Source organism: Dipodomys merriami, unplaced genomic scaffold (genome assembly GCF_024711535.1).
Source record: "Dipodomys merriami isolate MVZ:Mamm:240054 unplaced genomic scaffold, mDipMer1.0.p SCAF_8, whole genome shotgun sequence".
NCBI lineage: Eukaryota > Metazoa > Chordata > Mammalia > Rodentia > Heteromyidae > Dipodomys > Dipodomys merriami.
In genome coordinates, this window is record NW_027206401.1 from 31,526,083 (window position 1) to 31,544,750 (window position 18,668).

An 18,668-nucleotide genomic window follows, 5' to 3' on the forward strand; every position below is an offset into this window, starting at 1 on the left:
TATTATATGATTAAGGCACATGTTTTTTGTCCCAAAATAATGTATCTCATTTAGTCAAAGAATCTCAAATGTGGTAAGTAGAGAAAACATTCTGAACATTATGGTCATTCATATATTAACATGAACATTCTAGCATGAATTTTAGATAATAAAAATTGGTTTAAGGAATATTCATAGATGAAATCATCAGGGAAAGTCTGTTGAATGAAATGTGACTTGAATTGGGAAAAATAGGAAAGAAAGATATTTCAACATGTATGACTTAGCCAAATGGAGGCAAAAATAAATGAATACATATTAAAAGGGGGAGAGGCTAAAGAAATAAGTGATAGACTGAAATGGCTCAAGTCTAGGAAGTGCTAGGCCCTAAGTTCAGTGCAAGATAAGGGCGGGAGGACATATATACAGAGGAGAAAAAAGATGGTGTAGGACCTAGTCTACTAGGTGAGAAGGTTTACATGTAGCTTCATGGAAAGGGAAACACTGTAGGTTCTTGAGAAGTAGCACAATACATTTCAGGATAGTTGACATTCAGATATGTACACAGTGTTTCACAGTGTAGATTTCATTCTCATTTCTCTGGGAGGGAAGAGAGGTAGATTGGAAAAGTAAGAATGGATATGAAAAGAGAAATGGATGAGATGTTACACACTAATGTCCTTTGATGTTTTAACTTGTGTCTGTCATAAACTTCTGAAAGGTTTTTGAAAAGCTATAGACCTTCAACAAAAATGCAAATACACTTAAATTTTCAGGTATGTAACACAAATTATATTAAAGTAAGCACTTGGAGGGGTAATATTGTCTCTTCCATCTCTATAGCTCAAGCATTTTGTACCCATATGTATTCACTAAGTGAACCTACCTTTTTTCTGTTTGGGATATTTGTCTTCTAGGGAAAGTCAGTACTAAGTCATGCTTGAAAGGTAGGTGCTTCTGTCTCTGTCCTGTTGCTCTTACCTGATACCCTTAAGAGCCACTTGATTTTTGAACTCCTAGTCTGGATGAGGTACAGGGTCTCTGTGTCTTCTTAAAACTTCTTTTGGGAATTGGAAATTAATTCTTATTTGTTAATGGTACTAATCTCTCATAGTAAATGGAACAAAGATTTGGACTTTTGTCTATTAAATTGCTTTCATGGTTTTTTTTTAGTGTTTATTTTCTCTTTGTTTAAAACTCCTAGTTTGGCTTAGTCTTTTGAGTTACAGGGTTTTACATGACTAGAAACATTCAAGAGTTTTAGAATTTTTTAATGATTTTTTTAGAAAAAAATTAGAAGACAAATATCTCTTTTTCAGTTTTCTGAATCTTCGTTTAAGCATATCTGAGACAAGGCATCTATTTGGTCTATGAAGAATCTTATATTCTATCACCTAGACTAAAATTCAGTTCTAATATAGAATCAATGCAAACAATCCTGATTTAGGATTAAAAGATGTGTTGCTTGTATGTACTTTTTTTTTTTTTTTTGCTGGTCTTAGGGCTTGACCTCAAAGCCTGAGTGCTGTCCCTGAGTCTCTATGTGCTCAAGGCTAATGCTCTAACACTTGAGCTATAGGGTCACTTCTGGCTTTTTTCTGAGTAGTTTATTAGAGATAAAGAGTCTCAGGGACTTTCCTGCCTGGGATGGCTTCCAACTGTGAGCCTCAGATCTCAACCTCCAGAGTAGCTAGGGTTACAGGCATGAGATACTGGCACCCCACTGTTTGTATGTATTTTGCCATCATAATTTTCTCTAACCCTTAGCAGGTAGAGAGATATGGATGTCAAGTTTAATAATTACATTTTAAACACAAATCATCAGCACAAAATCCTGTTCCCAGAGTTTGTATTTTCTTCCCTCATTCTCACAGCTGAATGACCGACCTTAAGGGTAAAATTTAAAGTTTAAGATTGTCCCAAATTAATGACAGATTAAACAGGATGGCATTTTTAAATGTTAAAAGTGTTATAAATATTTATATATGATCATGACTACATTACATTTTATATGATATATGTCTTATTTTTGCTTAGGTAAATATGCTGAAGATATATTTGGAGAATTATTCAATGAAGCACATAGTTTTTCCTTCAGAGTTAATTCATTACAAGAACGCGTGGACCGTTTATCTGTTAGTGTTACACAGCTTGATCCTAAAGAAGAAGAATGTAAGTTTATTTGTATATTTTATTCCACATATGTATTTTAAGATAAATGAGACACGCATGAATTTATTGTACAAATTTTTACCCACGTTCTTTAATGCATATACTATAGTAAATCAGTTATCTATAATTACCATCAATATGACTTTCTTATCCTCTCAGTGCTTTTTAGAGTCTCTTTGTTTTGTAGACCACTTAATTTTTTTTTTTGGTTGATTGTGGGCTTGAACTCAACCTGAGTGCTGTCCCTGAGCTCTTTTGCTTAAGGCTAGTGCTCTACCACATTGAACCAAGTGCACTACTTTTGGTTTTCTGATGGTTACTTGGAGATAAAAGTCTCATCGACTTTTTTGCCACGCTGGCTTCAAACCATGATCCTGAGATCTCAGCCTCCTGAGTAGCTAGGATTATAGGCATGAACCACTGGATGCCTGGCAGGCACCACTACTTAATTTTTTGACAAAGAAGGTATTTTAATAAGAGTCTTTCTTCAGTGCTTTTTCTCTTTGTTCTTAACATTTATTGCTGATTACAAGCTAACAAGAAGGAATCAGGGAGTTGATATACAAAAGATTACAGAAGAAAATAGGAAGAGAACCATAAGCTGGTAGAAGCCATGAATAGCAGGTAAAGAAGAAAAAAGTACATATTTATTGGGAAAAATAGATATGCTTCCATTATCATTAGGGCCTTCCGAGTCTTAAAATCAAAATTGGTATCCAAAAAATAGGGAAAAATATTATGATAGAATATGTAAAATGGTTTCTGATTTATAATTAACTTTTAAGCAATCTTGACTTTTAAGCAAATGCATACTATGATTTCATCTTTGAAGTTAAATAATCTTAGAAAACTAAAATGAGTTTTTGATTTTTGTTTTAGTGTCTTTACAAGATATAACAATGAGGAAAGCTTTCCGAAGTTCCACAATTCAAGATCAGCAGCTTTTCGACCGCAAGACTTTGCCAATTCCATTACAGGAGACATATGATGTCTGTGAGCAACCTCCACCTCTCAATATACTCACTCCATATAGGTCAGTAAAGTAATAAATAAGGAGCCCCGCTATTTATCTCAGAGTTCAAATTTGCAGGTTAAAGTCCCTTCCCCCCATGCTTCATTTCATTGAGTCTGGTCAACACAGAGAGCCCTTCCTACCCACTACCTTCAGATATTCTTTGCTTCACTCACTTGGTGAGCTTCTAAGGTTCTAGCATATGATTCAGGACCCATTCACAGAAGTTGTTTTGACATGGACTGAGAAAAGCTACTTGTAAACCTATTAATATGAAAGGCCAACGAATTGTTATTCTTTCAGTTTATTTTAGATCAAAGGGGAAATAAAAGAGCTCAAAATTCTACTCAGCTAAAATTAATCATTTTTAAATTTTTTATATGTTGTATTTGTAGTATCTTTTAAAAATGCTTTATACTACTCAAAATGAAATACAGAATTATTCAGCCCTTCTTTAAGGTTCTTTCACATGATTTGTTAAATAGGCAGTTTAGATGCATAATACATAGCCTGAGCTATTGCTATTGCATTCAAATAGCATTTGAAACTATAAATCAGTATGCAGGACATTGGATATATATTTTATTATTAGAATGACTACCAAGAGATACTGAGAGTTAGTAAGTAATAAATTAGAAGAGTGACAAAAAATTGTAAGTTTTTCTGTTCTACATGATATGACTGTGTTCTCAGGCTTTTTTTTTTTTTTTTGTCGGTCGTGGGGCTTGAACTCTGGGCCTGGGTGCTGTCCCTCAGCTCTTTAGCTCAAGGCGAGCGCTCTACCACTTGAGCTACAGCGCCACTTCCTGTGTTCTCAGGCTTTTATCTTTGGCAGATCTATAATTATTGAGATCTCTGGAAGGACTTAGAAAGTTTGGTATTCAGTAGAAGTTAGGCATTAAAGATGCACAGCTATCCTTTAAATTATTAGTACCAACTCTGGAAAACATACTTTTTTAATAAGGAATTTTGTTTTACTACAGTATTCTATTTTGACATTTATTTATTCACTTATTTATTTAGAGACATGATCTCACTTGGTAGCTCCGGGTGGCCTAATAATCACCTGCCTCAGCCTCCTAAATGCTGTGATTACAGGCTTAAACCAACATGGTCAGTTGGCAATATTTTAGTATGCTACATTTTATTTCTATGAAAGGGAAAATATTCAAGTAAAACTATTTCTATTCTGATTACTTCTGTATCACTACATATATTTTAATTGCTATGTTTTATTTCAGAGATGATGGTAAAGAAGGCTTGAAGTTTTATACCAATCCTTCATATTTCTTTGATCTATGGAAAGAAAAAATGTTGCAAGATACAGAGGATAAGAGGAAGGAAAAGAGAAAGCAGAAGGTATTACAACAGATTAAAAAGTGGATTTTATCATCTATGTGTGTTATATGTATAAAACTTTGTCAGTCCTCTACTTTGACAATCTTATTTTATTGTATCAACATACTGAAGGTTTTATAACTATACAAATCTGTGTCACAGGGAACATGTAAGCAGTTAGGTTATTATACTGTGATATGATAAGTATCATATAGAAGTGTAGATGGAGTGTTTGTATAGAACAAAATAGCATCAGCTTGGTTAAAGAATGAACAGGAATTAAGTGAAGCAAGTAAGAGAAGGCAATGAATCAAAGGAATATTATGAAGAGCATATACAGTAAATAAAGTATGCTAATATTTTCTTGTCATAGAACATCTCTGAAATGTTTTGGAGAGGTTATTATATTTTCACTAAATTTCTGTTATCTGCTATGTTTTATTTTCTACTTTCAGCCACAGTTCACTTTACTCTTTCTTAGTTCGTATTAGGAATAACAGTAAACATAGAAGGAAGAGAAACAAGTTAGGCAGAAATATGGAGATAGAGTACGACTTTACCAGTTTTCTATTTCTTTATAGATACTTCTGCTTTCCCTAACCCATAATGCCTTCTTGTGCTAGACAGTGTCCCTGTGTTCTAGCTTGAGTTTGTAAGCTACACAGTGCCTGATCTAGATGGGTTTTTATCTGCCAAACTGAAGTTTTATAATTTTTCCACTGAACTTCCATATGTACAGGTATCTATCTAGTTGACTGCATGCTCTGTCTTACACCTGATTGGCTTCATATGTTATTTGCTTGGCCCACTTGGACATTTGATATTTATTATACATACTCTACTTTTTTATGATTTCTTCTTTAATTTTAGTCACTTTTGTTCTGTTGTTAAAAACACTGTTTTCTGTTGGCTATTTTGGGTTAATTGGGTAATTAAATTTTTATTTTGTTATGTGCCAGACAGCTAATTTGCCCACTTCCCAGAAAAGACTACTTTAGTAATTGTTTGCATTTTGGTTAGGGGTGGACAATGCTAGTCATGGTAGAGATTTCAAACTGAAAGATGTGGGATGAGGGGATGATGAATTGTTGTTTTTCATCTAAAAGGACTTTCTGACTTCAAATTTTATTACTTAAGCATACTATTTTGTATCTAGTGCAGCAGTTCAGAATTAGGGCTTAAAAAGAAAAACATAGCAAGAATCCACTATTGCAGCAAACTGGTAAGATTTATCTGTGGATGTACAAGTGAAATGCCTCTGTCACTTTTACTGTGTTATGATGACATTGTCTTTTTCAATATTGAATTTTGTTTTGATTGTTGTAACCTCTTAAAAAATTAGCACTTCAGCATTTGGCTTTGTTTCAATACATCTGTTATAGCAGAAAAATCTAGATCGTCCTCATGAACCAGAAAAAGTGCCAAGAGCACCTCATGACAGGCGGAGAGAATGGCAGAAGCTGGCCCAGGGTCCAGAGCTGGCTGAAGATGATGCTAATCTCTTACACAAGCATATTGAAGTTGCTAATGGCCCAGCTTCTCATTTTGAAACAAGGTTTCTTTTCTTTGTTTCTTTTCTTTTTTTAAAGAAATTACTGTTGAAACATTGCTTTTAAAATATAGTATCTGTACTTCTAACTCTTGGGTCCTGAATTATTAAATAACTGGAGATCTTGTTGTTAACTATAAAGATGGTTTTGATTTTGACCACTGAGTCTACTGAATTTTGTCATCTAAAGAAAGAGGTGTACTCATTACCTTACTCATGTAACTGTAACCCCTCTGAACACTATTTTTACCATAAAAAAAAACATTAAAAAAGAGTTGCTATACTATAGGTGGTGTACAGTACATGTATTTAACTTTCATCCAAAGTTTTAGCCCTCCTTCCCCTCAGTATTACAGAGTCATTTAAACCTTTATAATAGAATGGGGTCTGCAATTTACTATGAAATACTATTGACTTACTGTATATTAAGTTGAAGTTGAGAAGGGGTTCTACTTTGTCATATTTCTGTCATCTGACTACTTCTATAGTATATTGCAACCTCAGATATATCAGAGATTCTATGCTATATTCCAGTCTCAGATATTTGGGAGATTTTGAAAATTAGTTATCCTCTTTTGCTAAAACATAGATGGAATAGATCCTATTTGTTTCTCAGTGACAAGGGGCCCATCTGAAAAACATGCTACCATAGTAAATGCATCATACTGCATAGCTCTATGAAGATAGGTATTTCATGTTAAAGTTTTTAATGGAACATAATGGTTTCTTTTAAATAGTAAATTGTTAGGCCATATATGTGAAATATGTTGGCCTATTTTAAAAGAAATGCATATCTGAGAGATGAGAGATCCCATCAAAATGGAAAGAATTTGAGAGTTTTTTTAATTAATAAACTGTAGATGAATAAGACTGTACGTTAGTAATAAGGCACTTAAGTAACCCATTTACTAGTAGACACATCTGATGTCCACCTTTGTCCCCAGAATGTACTGCAATCAATAAAATACAAACCTTTACATACCCAAGCTAAAATTTTGCTAAAGTTTAATCAAAGTCACATATTGTGATACTATGCAGCTATTTTTTGAGTATTTTTGCACTTTTGAATATATAAAACAGATCAGAATAAGATAGCCATGTCTGGCTAAAATGAGGGAGGTATTTCTCCCTGGTGCAAGATTTTTTGGAAGTCTTAAGTTTAAGGGTAGTAAATTGAATTTTCATATTCTACTTGTCACTGGCAAAGAAAACAACGAAATAGAGGCAGATGATTTTGAGTATGAGTTTCTAAAAGGTTTACTGTTTTCATGTTTATGTTACTAATGTAATATGTTCAATTCTTATTAAATTATTCTATTATAAAATAACAAAAAATAGCTGATAATAGCAAATCTAATTTAGCAAGTAATGGATATATTATGAGCAATATTGTTTATTTTAAAGCAAGATCAATGCATAAGTTTCTGTAAAAAGTTTTTCATGGCCGGGCGCTGGTAGCTCATGCCTGTAATCCTAGCTACTCAGGAGGCTGAGATCTAAGGATCACATTTCAAAGCCAGCCTGGGCAGAAAGTCTATGAGACTCCTATCTCCAATAAACTACCAGAAAACTGGAAGTGGCGCTGTGGCTCAAGTGGTAGAGTGCTTGCCTTGAGCTGAAGAGCTGAGGGACAGTGTCCAGGCCCGAAGTTCAAGACCAACAACCAACAAAAAAACAAAGTGTTTCATGCTCTTTAGTGTACTTAAAATAGGTTCAGCCAGGTGCCGGTGGCTCATGCCTGTAATCCTAGCTACTCAGGAGGCTGAGATCTGAGTATCACAGTTCAAAGCCAGTCCAGGCAGGAAACTCCATGAAACTCTTATCTCCAAAAAACCACTAGAAAACCAGAAGTGATGCTGTGGCTCAAGCGGTAGAGCACTCGCCTTGAGCTGAAGAGCACAGGGACAGTGCCCAAGCCCAGAGTTCAAGCCCCACAACTGACAAAAAAAAAAGTTAGGTTCAAAGGACAAGGTAAATATTTCATAAATATTTCTCCAATAATTTAAGAAAGATGTAGTAATACTTTGTGTTTATTTTAGGCCTCAGACGTATGTGGATCATATGGATGGATCTTACTCACTTTCTGCATTACCGTTTAGTCAGATGAGTGAGCTTCTAACTAGAGCTGAGGAACGGGTCTTAGTCAGACCACATGAACCACCTCCACCTCCACCAATGCATGGAGCTGGAGATACGAAACCTATACCCACCTGTATCAGGTATGTTGGGACAGGCACATAATGTTTTTGTTTAATCATAGGGGTCAGAAGTCTTTGGTAGTACATATTTTTAGACTTTGTGGGCCTATGCTTTGTGTCACAAGTACTCAATTCTGCTCTTGTGTCTTTGTTTTTGTAAAACTTTACTTATAGAAACATGGAGCTGGTCACATATGGCCTGTGAGATGTAATTTGCCATCCCTTAACTACTTAAGGGACACATTTTCCTATAGAAATTTAGCTAATAGGATATACTGTAAATGAGAAGCTGTTGCCATTTTGATTATTGTTTTGTTATCAGGTATACTATGTACAGCATATTACAAATGTTATAGAATGAAGGGTGTCAGAAGTGGGAACCATAGATATGGTTATGAATATTAATTTGATATTGAAAATAATACTTTAAGAATTTCAGACAATAAGCAGTTACTTATAATAATCTTTTAGTAAATGCTATTTTGGAGTTTTACTGTGGTCAGTTATCCACCTTTTATGTTTTTAAAGAGAAATACAGAGAAATTTTCTGGTAGAGAAGTACAGACTAGCTTTACAACTTTCAGTTAAGAAAAAGCAACCTCTACCACTAATTCATTTAATATTCCAGCCTCAGGAAGAAAGAGGGCTTTAAACTTCCTTTTGTGGTTTTTAATTAGCTGTCACTGACTTCACTGAAATGACATATGATGAGCCTTAATAGCTGCAATATAAATACAGTGTTGTTATTAGCCAAGTGTGGCTACCCATATTGCAATATGATAGCACTGAGTCATTACGGAGGCTTCGATTGCAGTGTAGAATCAAGCATTTATTTATCAAAGTAAGCATAAAATATTTGAGTGAATATGAAAGTTGCATGAGAAAAGTAGACTGTTTAGTATATTACAAAGCAAAGCCACCACTCTTTCATTTTCTTGTTGTACTTTTAGTTTTAATTTTTTGAAATAATGTTGAATTTAAATTGTCCACACAGGTGTTAATGCATCTAGTTTGATATAATTACTGATAGTCACTTATAGTTTCTACAGTTGTTTTCTTTTCATTGTTTCTGTTTTAATAACTTGCTAGTATCTTTTTATCACTTCAGTTCTGCTACAGGTTTGATAGAAAACCGCCCTCAGTCACCAGCTACAGGCAGAACACCTGTGTTTGTGAGCCCCACGCCCCCACCTCCTCCACCACCTCTTCCATCTGCCTTGTCAACTTCTTCATTAAGAGCCTCAATGACTTCAACTCCACCCCCACCTGTTCCTCCCCCACCTCCACCTCCCACCACTGCTTTGCAGGCTCCAGCAGTACCTCCTCCTCCAGCTCCTCTTCAGATTGCCCCTGGAGTTCTCCATCCAGCTCCTCCACCAATTGCACCTCCTCTAGTACAGCCATCTCCTCCAGTAGCTAGAGCTGCCCCAGTATGTGAGACTGTACCAGTGCATCCACTCCCACAAGGCGAAGTCCAGGGGCTGCCTCCACCCCCACCACCTCCTCCTCTGCCTCCTCCTGGCATCCGCCCATCATCACCGGTCACAGTTGCAGCTCTTGCTCATCCTCCCTCTGGGCTACATCCAACTCCATCCACTGCCCCAGGTCCCCATGTTCCATTAATGCCTCCATCTCCTCCATCACAAGTTATACCTGCTTCTGAGCCAAAGCGTCATCCATCAACCCTACCTGTAATCAGTGATGCCAGGAGTGTACTGCTAGAAGCAATACGAAAAGGTAAGTTCCTTAGGGCCATGGAAAGAACTGTCATGGTACCATTAGAAAACATCTAAGAAATAGACTGTAATGTATTCCTTATTTATAAAGTCTTAGGTAGTGATGTTTAGTACAAATGGCAGTGTTTGGTGTTTTTATTAGTAACAAAAGAAAAACTTTTCATGTTAATTCAATCAAAATTTTCCTAAACTGCTCCTATATTCCAAGTACCAATGATGTAAAATGAATAATAGTACCTTCAAGTATAAAGTACTACAAGTACAAATCCCAGAAAATACATCCATTAATGTTTAATTTATTTGACCATAGAGGTAACAGAAGAAATATGTCACTTGGTTAACTTCCTTGGGCCTGGGGGTAGGGGGTGGGCAGGGGAGATGATGTTAAGTAGATACATAGACCATGATAGATAAATAAGTTGGAGATAGCTACTAAGATTATCTAGTAAGTTTCCCCAACAAATTCACAAATGATAATGTAATGAAAGATTTAATGACTCACAATATTGTTTCTTCAAAATTCCTTTTATTAGAGCTTGCTTTTATTTTCCTATTAGTATTTTTCATATGTATTTGATTTGGTACAGAAAATATTAGTAAGTATGTAGCATTTTGACTTAAAATGGTTTGGATTTACAACATTAGGTATTCAGCTACGCAAAGTAGAAGAGCAGCGTGAACAGGAAGCTAAGCATGAACGCATTGAAAATGACGTAGCTACCATCCTGTCTCGCCGTATTGCTGTGGAATATAGTGATTCAGAAGATGATTCAGAATTTGATGAAGTAGACTGGTTGGAGTAAGAAAAATGCATTGCTAAATATTACAAAACTGAATGCAAATGTCCTTTGTGGTGCTTGTTCTTTGAAAATGTTTGGTCATTCTAGTGTTTTGCTTTTTATTCCTTATAATAAATAACCCTTTCCTCCATAATTTTTGATTTCTAAGAAAAGTATTAGCCTACTTTTCAAAGTAAATATTTTACAGTGGCTTATTTTTTTCCCTAATAAAATTAATTTGATCCAATAATAAACCACTAAGTATTAAGCATGGACAGCTGTTAGAATAGCACATTCAGTTTTTTTTTTATATATCTTAATTGTGCACTTTGTGAACTTTAATTTAAAGAAAGCAACTGAGATGATATCTTGAGGGCAGCTGTATCTATTAATGAGCCTTATTCAATTTCTTGATGTTTTAAAAGAAGAAACACTGCCTTGACTATAGGAAAACATTCAGAAAGTACATTTAGCTTGTAGTGTTGAATTCTCTTAAAGGAATGCTTAAATTTTTTTGTTACTATTTTATTGTTTTAAATACTTGCCTTATTTGAATGTTTAGCAGTACCTCTTTCCCACTTATATATTGTGTGGTACAATTTTGCTTGCCTATAGGAGCTTAAAATTTTTCCATGTAAAACTCTGAATTAAACATACATGTAACTTACATAACTGTTAAGAATAACAGTCTGATTTAATAAATGGTTCATTTTAAAGGTTCATGGCTATTGCTCTTTGAGTTTATAAAATAGACTACAAATACCCGAATAGTAATGAAAGTTTAGGAAACACTTCAACTACATAGTTTTCCCATTGTTCTAATAATCATTCTGCCTCGTATGTTACTTTTTCTCCAATGTTCCAAAATCTACATTTCTCTAGTCCTTGTGATTAACCTCAACTTCTCATCTAATTTCAGCATGTCTTGTTTTAGTTTAACATTGTTAAACTAAGATAAAAGCAGTCATTTGTGTTTACATAGTCAGATTTGGGGGTAAAGGGGAAACATATCAATATAGACTTTTAAGAAGATTTAATGAGCAAGGCACACACTTGTAATCCCAACACTCAGGAAATTGAGTCAGACTATGGTATTCTGGAGGCAACCCTGTGCCTAAAGAATAAAAATAAGAGACAAGTGACTACCATCTTCAGTTGGCTTGTATATACCCCTTTCTGCAATGTAGTTTATAACTCTTCCCATCAAGAGTTCTGTTCTCTCCCTTGAATCTGGGAGTCTGTAGGACTTGAGTTGGCCAAGAATACTAAAAGTGATGTGCAAATTCTGAACCTAGTCCTCAACTCAAGAGTCCTTGTAAAGTTCACTTTGCTCTCTCTGAATCAGAAACCTGTAGAGGGAAATTATTCCAGGAAAGACTATCTTAAACCAGCCAAACCCTCACTTAGCTGCTGACTGATCATAGACAGGCAAGCAAGCCTAGCCACTGATTCATAAGGTCATGAACAAAAATAAATGCTTATTGCCTTAGACCTAAGATTTGAGGTGAATTATTGTATTTAACATTATTTGGGCAATAGATACATGAGGTCACTTGGTAACTTGATTGAGATTTATTTAAGCAAATAATCAGTGATCTTTGCAGAATATAGATAATGAACCATGTTCAGTTATAACAGTTCAATTTGGATATCAAATATTTCCTACTGGTTTTAAGAAATAAAAAAATGTGATTTGTTCTTTTGGGTAGCTTTGCTTTAGAATAAGAACTTAAGATACCCACTGTAAGGTCCCCTCCTGGATGGCTAGCAGACTCCACCCTCCTCGCAGCAAAGTCTCCACCCAGTATCTGCGTTACCTAGGCAATGGGACACCTGGAAGAGGTCACATCTGCATCCGCTGAGGTTACATCTGAATTTGATGTGGCCACACCTTACTCCGCCCATACCCTAGATAAGGCCTAGCCCAGGCCCAGAGCTCTCTCTGCTCTTTTCTAGCTCTTTCTCAGCTCTTTCCTTCTCTTCTCTTTCCCAGCTCCCTTCTCTTTCCTAGCTCTCTCTTTCCCACCTTTCCCAGATGCTCTCTTTCCTAGCTCTTTTCTCTCTTTTCTTGCTCTTTTCTCTCTTTTTCCCAGTTCTCTCTTTTCTTTCCCAGCTCTCTCTTCTCTTTTCTAGCTCATTCTCAGCTCTTTCCCACCTCTTTCCCAGGTCTTTTGCCAGCCGCGTGGAGTGCCAACCTTGCTTGGTCCCAGCAGGTCTACTGAATAAACCTACCCCTTACCTGAATACCACGTGCATTGTGCTATTCTTATTCGGCTATCTCTTTTTAAAACCTACCATCCACTTAAGGTTCTTTTTCAGCCTTATAAAAAGGGAGTATCAAATTTAACAGGAAAATATGACAGTTTAAAGTCTGTCATCTAAGTGTGCTTATGGTTAAAAACAGCAAGTATATATTTTTATAAATCTGAACTATGACTAGATAATATAATCGTTACTAGCATTGGAGCAGTAAAGGGTTGTACAAAAGGAAATTGGTTATATTGATAAGTATATTTTTACATTTCTTTTAGCATATATTGGTTGTACAAGGGAGTTTCATTGTGATTTTTCCATACACCATAATATTGTCCCCTGTTTAAGTTCACTCGATTTCTTCATTCCCCTCCCCCTTTTAAAGCAATATCACTGTTCTGTTTTCTTTTGTGTATATAAAATGCTTCAGCCCTTTTTTCCCTCCATTTTCATTTGAGTCTAGGAATTTTTAAATTTCATCCTAATTTCTTGAGTGACCTGCTCATCATTCAAAAGTGTATTATTCAATCCCCATATGTTTGAATGGTTTTATAGTTTTCTTTGCTATTGCTTTCTAATAATTTTCCATTGTGGTCTATTAGGATATAGAACACTATTGAGCTTTTAGGTATTTGTGGAAAGTTACTTCATTGCCTAAAATACTAGAAAGTTCTATGCACTACTAAGAAGAATTTGTAATGTTACAGTGTGAAATATTCTGTTAAGTCCATTTCATCAATGTTGTTGCTTTTCAGTACCTTTTTAAACTTTCTTTTGTCTCATTTCTATTGATGAGAATCGTTTGTTGAAGTTGCCTACTACTATTGTATGTGGATCTATCCTTTTATGTTTGGTAATGTTTGTTTTTATGAACATGTACATTTGGTATATATATATATATATATATATATATATAGTTAGAATTGTAATATCTTCTTGATGAATTGTCATTGTCATTAATATGTAGTGTACTATGTATCTTTGTGACTAGTTTCTGCTTGAAATTTGTTTTGTCAGATTTAAGTTTAGTTGCTCCTATTTGTTTTTTGTTGTTTTTGTTTTTGTTTGTTTGTTTTGCCAGTCCTGGAGCTTGAACTCAGGGCCTGGGCACTGTACTTGAGCTTCTTTTTGCTCAAGGCTAGCACTCTACCACTTGAGCCATAACTCCACTTCCACCTTTTTCTGTTTATGTGGTACTGAGGAATTGAATCCAGGGCTTCATGCATATAAGGTAAGCACCCTACCACTGAGCCATATTCCCAGCTCTCTTGTTTTTTACTTCTGCTTGCTTCATATGTCTTTTTCCATTCTTTCACTTTTTGTCTATGTGTGTGTGGTTGTGAGGTATGTTTCTTACACACAAGAAGTTGTTGTGTTCTCCTTTTTAAATCAAATATGGCAATCTATATTTCAGTTGGGTAGAAAACGTGCCACTTTTAGAGTACATACCTTGCTATCCACATGGCATCCAGTCACTGTTCTGACGAGTCATGTACCTGGAATGATTTCACCCAACCTGCAGGCTGGGCTAGGTAGTGGGCTCTTACGTAGCCCTCTTCACTGAAAGGCTCTTGTGGGTAGTTGAATTCATGTCTCTATTCTGACCTCAAGGATGAGGTCAGTCACAGAGAAGTCTGCGTGGCCTTTGTCTCTACATGCCTTTTGGCATGGGCTGGAAAGTAGAAAACTTCATAAGCAGTAGAACATACATCTGCTCATCAACTGGATGAAGCGATGCCTGCATTTACTAGCTTCCCTGTCAGTCTTGCCCCAGGCAGAGGAATACAGGCACAAGTCAGTTTCTGTCCTGTAGCCTGGGCCCAGCTTCCTGATTTCCATGAAGTTATATACTGTGGTCTATACAGGTTCTTGTCACAAACAGGGAAAACCAACCACCCTATCCTCCTCCCAGCCCATAGTGGGAGCTTCTTTCTCCTTTCCACAAGGACATTTCAGACTCTATCCAAGTAACAATTTTTCCTGTTTCTTTCAGAGATTTCAAGTCATGTTTTGTGTGTATCTATGTTGTTTTGTTTTGCTTTTTCTCTAGCTACTCTCTGTCTAGAGTTCTACCTAGCTCACTAAGTTGCCCAACTTTTCTTTATTTTATTTTATTGTCAGTCGTGGGGCTTGAATTCTGGGACTGGGAGCCCTCCCTGAGCAATTCAGATCAAGGTGAGCACTCTACCACTTGAGCCACAATGCCACTTCCGGTTTTTTGGAGATAAAAGTCTCATGGACTTTCGTGCCCAGGCTGGTTTTGAACTACAATCCTCACATCTCAGCCTTCTTAGTAGATAGGATTACAGGCATGAGCCACCAGTGCCCAGCAAAGATGTTTTTGTTTCTGTTTTTGTTTTTGATTTTTTTGTCAGTCGTGGGTCTTGAACTATGGGCCTGGGCACTGTCCCTGAATTCTTCACCTCAAGGTGAACACTCTACCACTTGAGCCACAGTGCCACTTGCCCAACTTTTCTTGAAGCCACATATCTGCAGTTTTATTTCTGACCATGGAAACAGAAAAGTGGTATGAGTCGATAGCCCACCATCTTCACAGAACCTCTTTTTGTTCTCCAAAACATTCCTGGAACTTAAAATGTTTGCAGATTATAGAATTCAGATATGTAGTGTTCATTTTAAAATCAAAATAACCAACCTGGATTTGGTGATGACTATAATCTTAGCTACTCAGGAGGCAGAGGTAAGAGGATTATGGTGTGAAGCCTAAGCTAAGAGCAAAAAGCAAAAAGAACTGTGGGTGCATCTCAACTGGCAGAGTACTTGCCAAACAAGCATAACCTTTTAGTCTAGATATTTGCTTTAGCTTGTTTCAAGAATTTGAGGACAATTTTTAAATCACTTAAGGGTCAGTTTTATTACCATCAATGAAAATTATGATAATAACTGAATGAAAGTTACTGGGTAATGACTGCCTTATTACTGAATCATCTTACTATTCAACAAGATTACGCACCAATATCGTGTTGAAAAAAGAATAGATTGTATGCCATGCAGAAGTTTTTGGCCATTCAGAAAGTTGGCCTTTGTTTGAGGTCATTCATTTACCTTTTCAATCCCAAATCCAGTGAACCCTTTTTAGTTTTTAATTAGTCTAGTTTTTACTCTTTGTTCTGCCTCCTTGAAACTCTCAGACCCACTTTGGCATTTGTAACACTTCTTTCTTCTTTCTCTTTCTCAGAATGGTGAGGCAAGGAAAAGAGAGATGTCACCTCTTCACAGTGCTGTTTGTAATAAAATTCTGTCTTTGGAGAAGGAAAGGGCGTTTTTCCACCTTTTCCTAGATTAAAGATATTCTGATATTCATAAGCGATTGCCTTGGCCATCTGTAACTATAATAATCTGGTCAGGTTGGAAGTGGCGCTGTAGCTCAAGTGGTAGAGCGCTCGCCTTGAGCTAAGAGCTGAGGGACAGCGCCCAGGCCCAGAGTTCAAGCCCCACGACCGACCCCCCCCCCCCCCAAAAAAAAAAGAATCTGTTCAGGTAAAGTGACATCCAAAGGACTTTCATATTATAAATATTAAGACATAAATAAGACTAATGTTTATTTGGGTTGTGAAATATTTCCTACTAGTTCCATTTTTTCAAAAGCCCCGTCCTTAATAACCATAAAGTCTTCTCTGATTCCCAGAGTTTTTTTCCTTTTCAATTTCTCTTAATTTTTTTATTATAGCTTTCCTCCAGTGATAAGTCATACTATTTTGTGTTGTAGTTATACCTAGGTGAGCTTGCCAAGTAGGTTACTTACTCATAAGACAGCTGGGGTGTTGTATTAAGTAGCTCACAAGATCTCTTTATACACAGGTCCTATAATACCCTCTTTTTTTTCTGTCCTCTAGGGTACTTAAAATTATTCCTTCTTAGGCACAGCTCTTGTTTAAAATTTCTTTCTTCATCTACACACAGGAAGTCAGCAAAATGAAACCCACCAGATGCTGTTTGAAAAGGAGGGAGGACAGGAAGAATGGGAGTCTGGTGGAAAGGGTAAATTTGTTTAAAGTGCACTGTTTGCATAGATGGGAAGATCACAAGGAACCTCCTTCATACTACAAATGTATGCTAATTCAAAGATAAAATAATGAAGTATTCACTAATTTCAGTAGCAGTGGTAAAACGAGTCATAATGCCTGTCATCAAAGTGATATATTTGGTAAATGGAAAATACACAACTCTTGAAACCAAAAGTCATTTCTTAAGGTAGAAAGAAGACTTGAGCCTATTTTAATGTAATAGGTAATCTCAGATTGCTTTCAAAACAGAACTTTGAATATTGCCCTTTGTAAGCATAACATGCTGTGTGTTTTCTCCACTGCATTTCTCTCAACACCAGCTTTTCTTACGAAACAGACTCCGTAAATTGAAAGTATAAAATAAATTATTCAAAGCTTCTAAATGGTTCAAGAAATTCCTTTTAGGATCCATTATTTCTGTAATATTCACTAAATTAAAAAATGCCAATAAGCCAATGTGAGAAGATAGATATTCATCATGCAAAATCAGAGTTTAAAAATAGGTTTTCTGTGTTGAACTAATGAAATAGGATATCAGTCGTGGAATTTTGAAGCTGTGTCATGTAACTGTAATGAATTAGAATAATCTGAAGCCAAGATGAATGTGTGGGCTCTTGTGATACAAAGAATAAGTTTTCTCTTCCTCAATCCATTGCTGTATTAAGAACAAATTTATTTATGTTCCCCATGACTTGGCTGTAGAATACAACAGTTACCTCTATTGCTTCTCAAGCCTGGCAGCCAAGGCTCTGAATAAAGAATGAACACCAGCCTTGAATGAGCAGTTCAGACATTTCCTTGAAAAGGCTAATTATCAGTACCTTTTCCTTACTATTGTAAGGCCAGCTGCTCTTTTTTTTCTCTTTAGGAGAAAAAAAACCTAACTGAGCATGTATTGAAGTCATATATATATATATATATATATATATATATATATATATAATGATTTTAAATATTTGTATCCATATGAAAGTTATCCTTGTGGATACCATGTATGATGCTCAAAGACTGATAGCCTTTAGGCTAGCCTTTTCAGTGCTACTCTTTCGATACACAACACAGATGTCTACAAGAGTAATAAAATACCCCATTTACCTCTGACCTAGAGACAATATAAAAGAAACAAAATCCATTAAATCACAGTGAGTATTCAATTGTAACAGCTTCCAATATTACTTAATGTCTGTTTCATTTTTACCTATGAACACTATTGCAGTACTCCTCTAATGAAGATATATAGGAACTGTTTAGATTAGTCCAACTAAAGGAGCTCATCTATTATTAATGGCTCATCTTAATTTTTATTTCTTTTTATTTTATGTTTATTTTTACTGCTTTTCATTTATTCAGTAACATTTCCCGGACGGCTGTAGAGTATTGAAACTATGCTGGGTATTGAGGCCACAACAGTGAATAGACAGAGCCCTACTTTCTGAGGATACTGATTAATTAACAAAGAACAATGGAGGTTGTGTTAGGAAAGCTTGAAACATGGATCCTAGCACCAAACCTAAGCAAAGAGGTCAGGAACGGCCCCCAAAGGGAGATAATATTGTAGGCTGCAAGTGTACTTAGACAGACAAATATTGCACTCAGGTGGGGGTCTCCATGCAAAGGAATTAGG

The 18,668-nt window shown here is 35.9% G+C and overlaps 1 protein-coding gene across 4 annotated transcripts in view; it reads left to right on the forward strand.

Annotated features, from left to right (window-relative positions):
• The window catches only part of Wasf1 (WASP family member 1), a 44,377-nt gene extending 32,894 nt beyond the window's left edge, over nt 1–11,483 (forward strand). For 3 of the 4 annotated variants that reach the window (XM_070010639.1, XM_070010640.1, XM_070010641.1), the window contains exons 3-9: nt 2,017–2,151; nt 3,031–3,184; nt 4,405–4,522; nt 5,884–6,056; nt 8,090–8,269; nt 9,357–9,985; nt 10,630–11,483. In XM_070010639.1, the coding sequence (XP_069866740.1) occupies nt 2,017–2,151; nt 3,031–3,184; nt 4,405–4,522; nt 5,884–6,056; nt 8,090–8,269; nt 9,357–9,985; nt 10,630–10,787 (1,547 nt within the window). In that variant the 3' untranslated portion in view covers nt 10,788–11,483. The remainder of the gene's footprint in view (nt 1–2,016; nt 2,152–3,030; nt 3,185–4,404; nt 4,523–5,883; nt 6,057–8,089; nt 8,270–9,356; nt 9,986–10,629) is intronic. The other variant, XM_070010642.1, reaches the window with a different exon arrangement.
• The last annotated feature ends 7,185 nt before the right edge of the window (nt 11,484–18,668 follow it).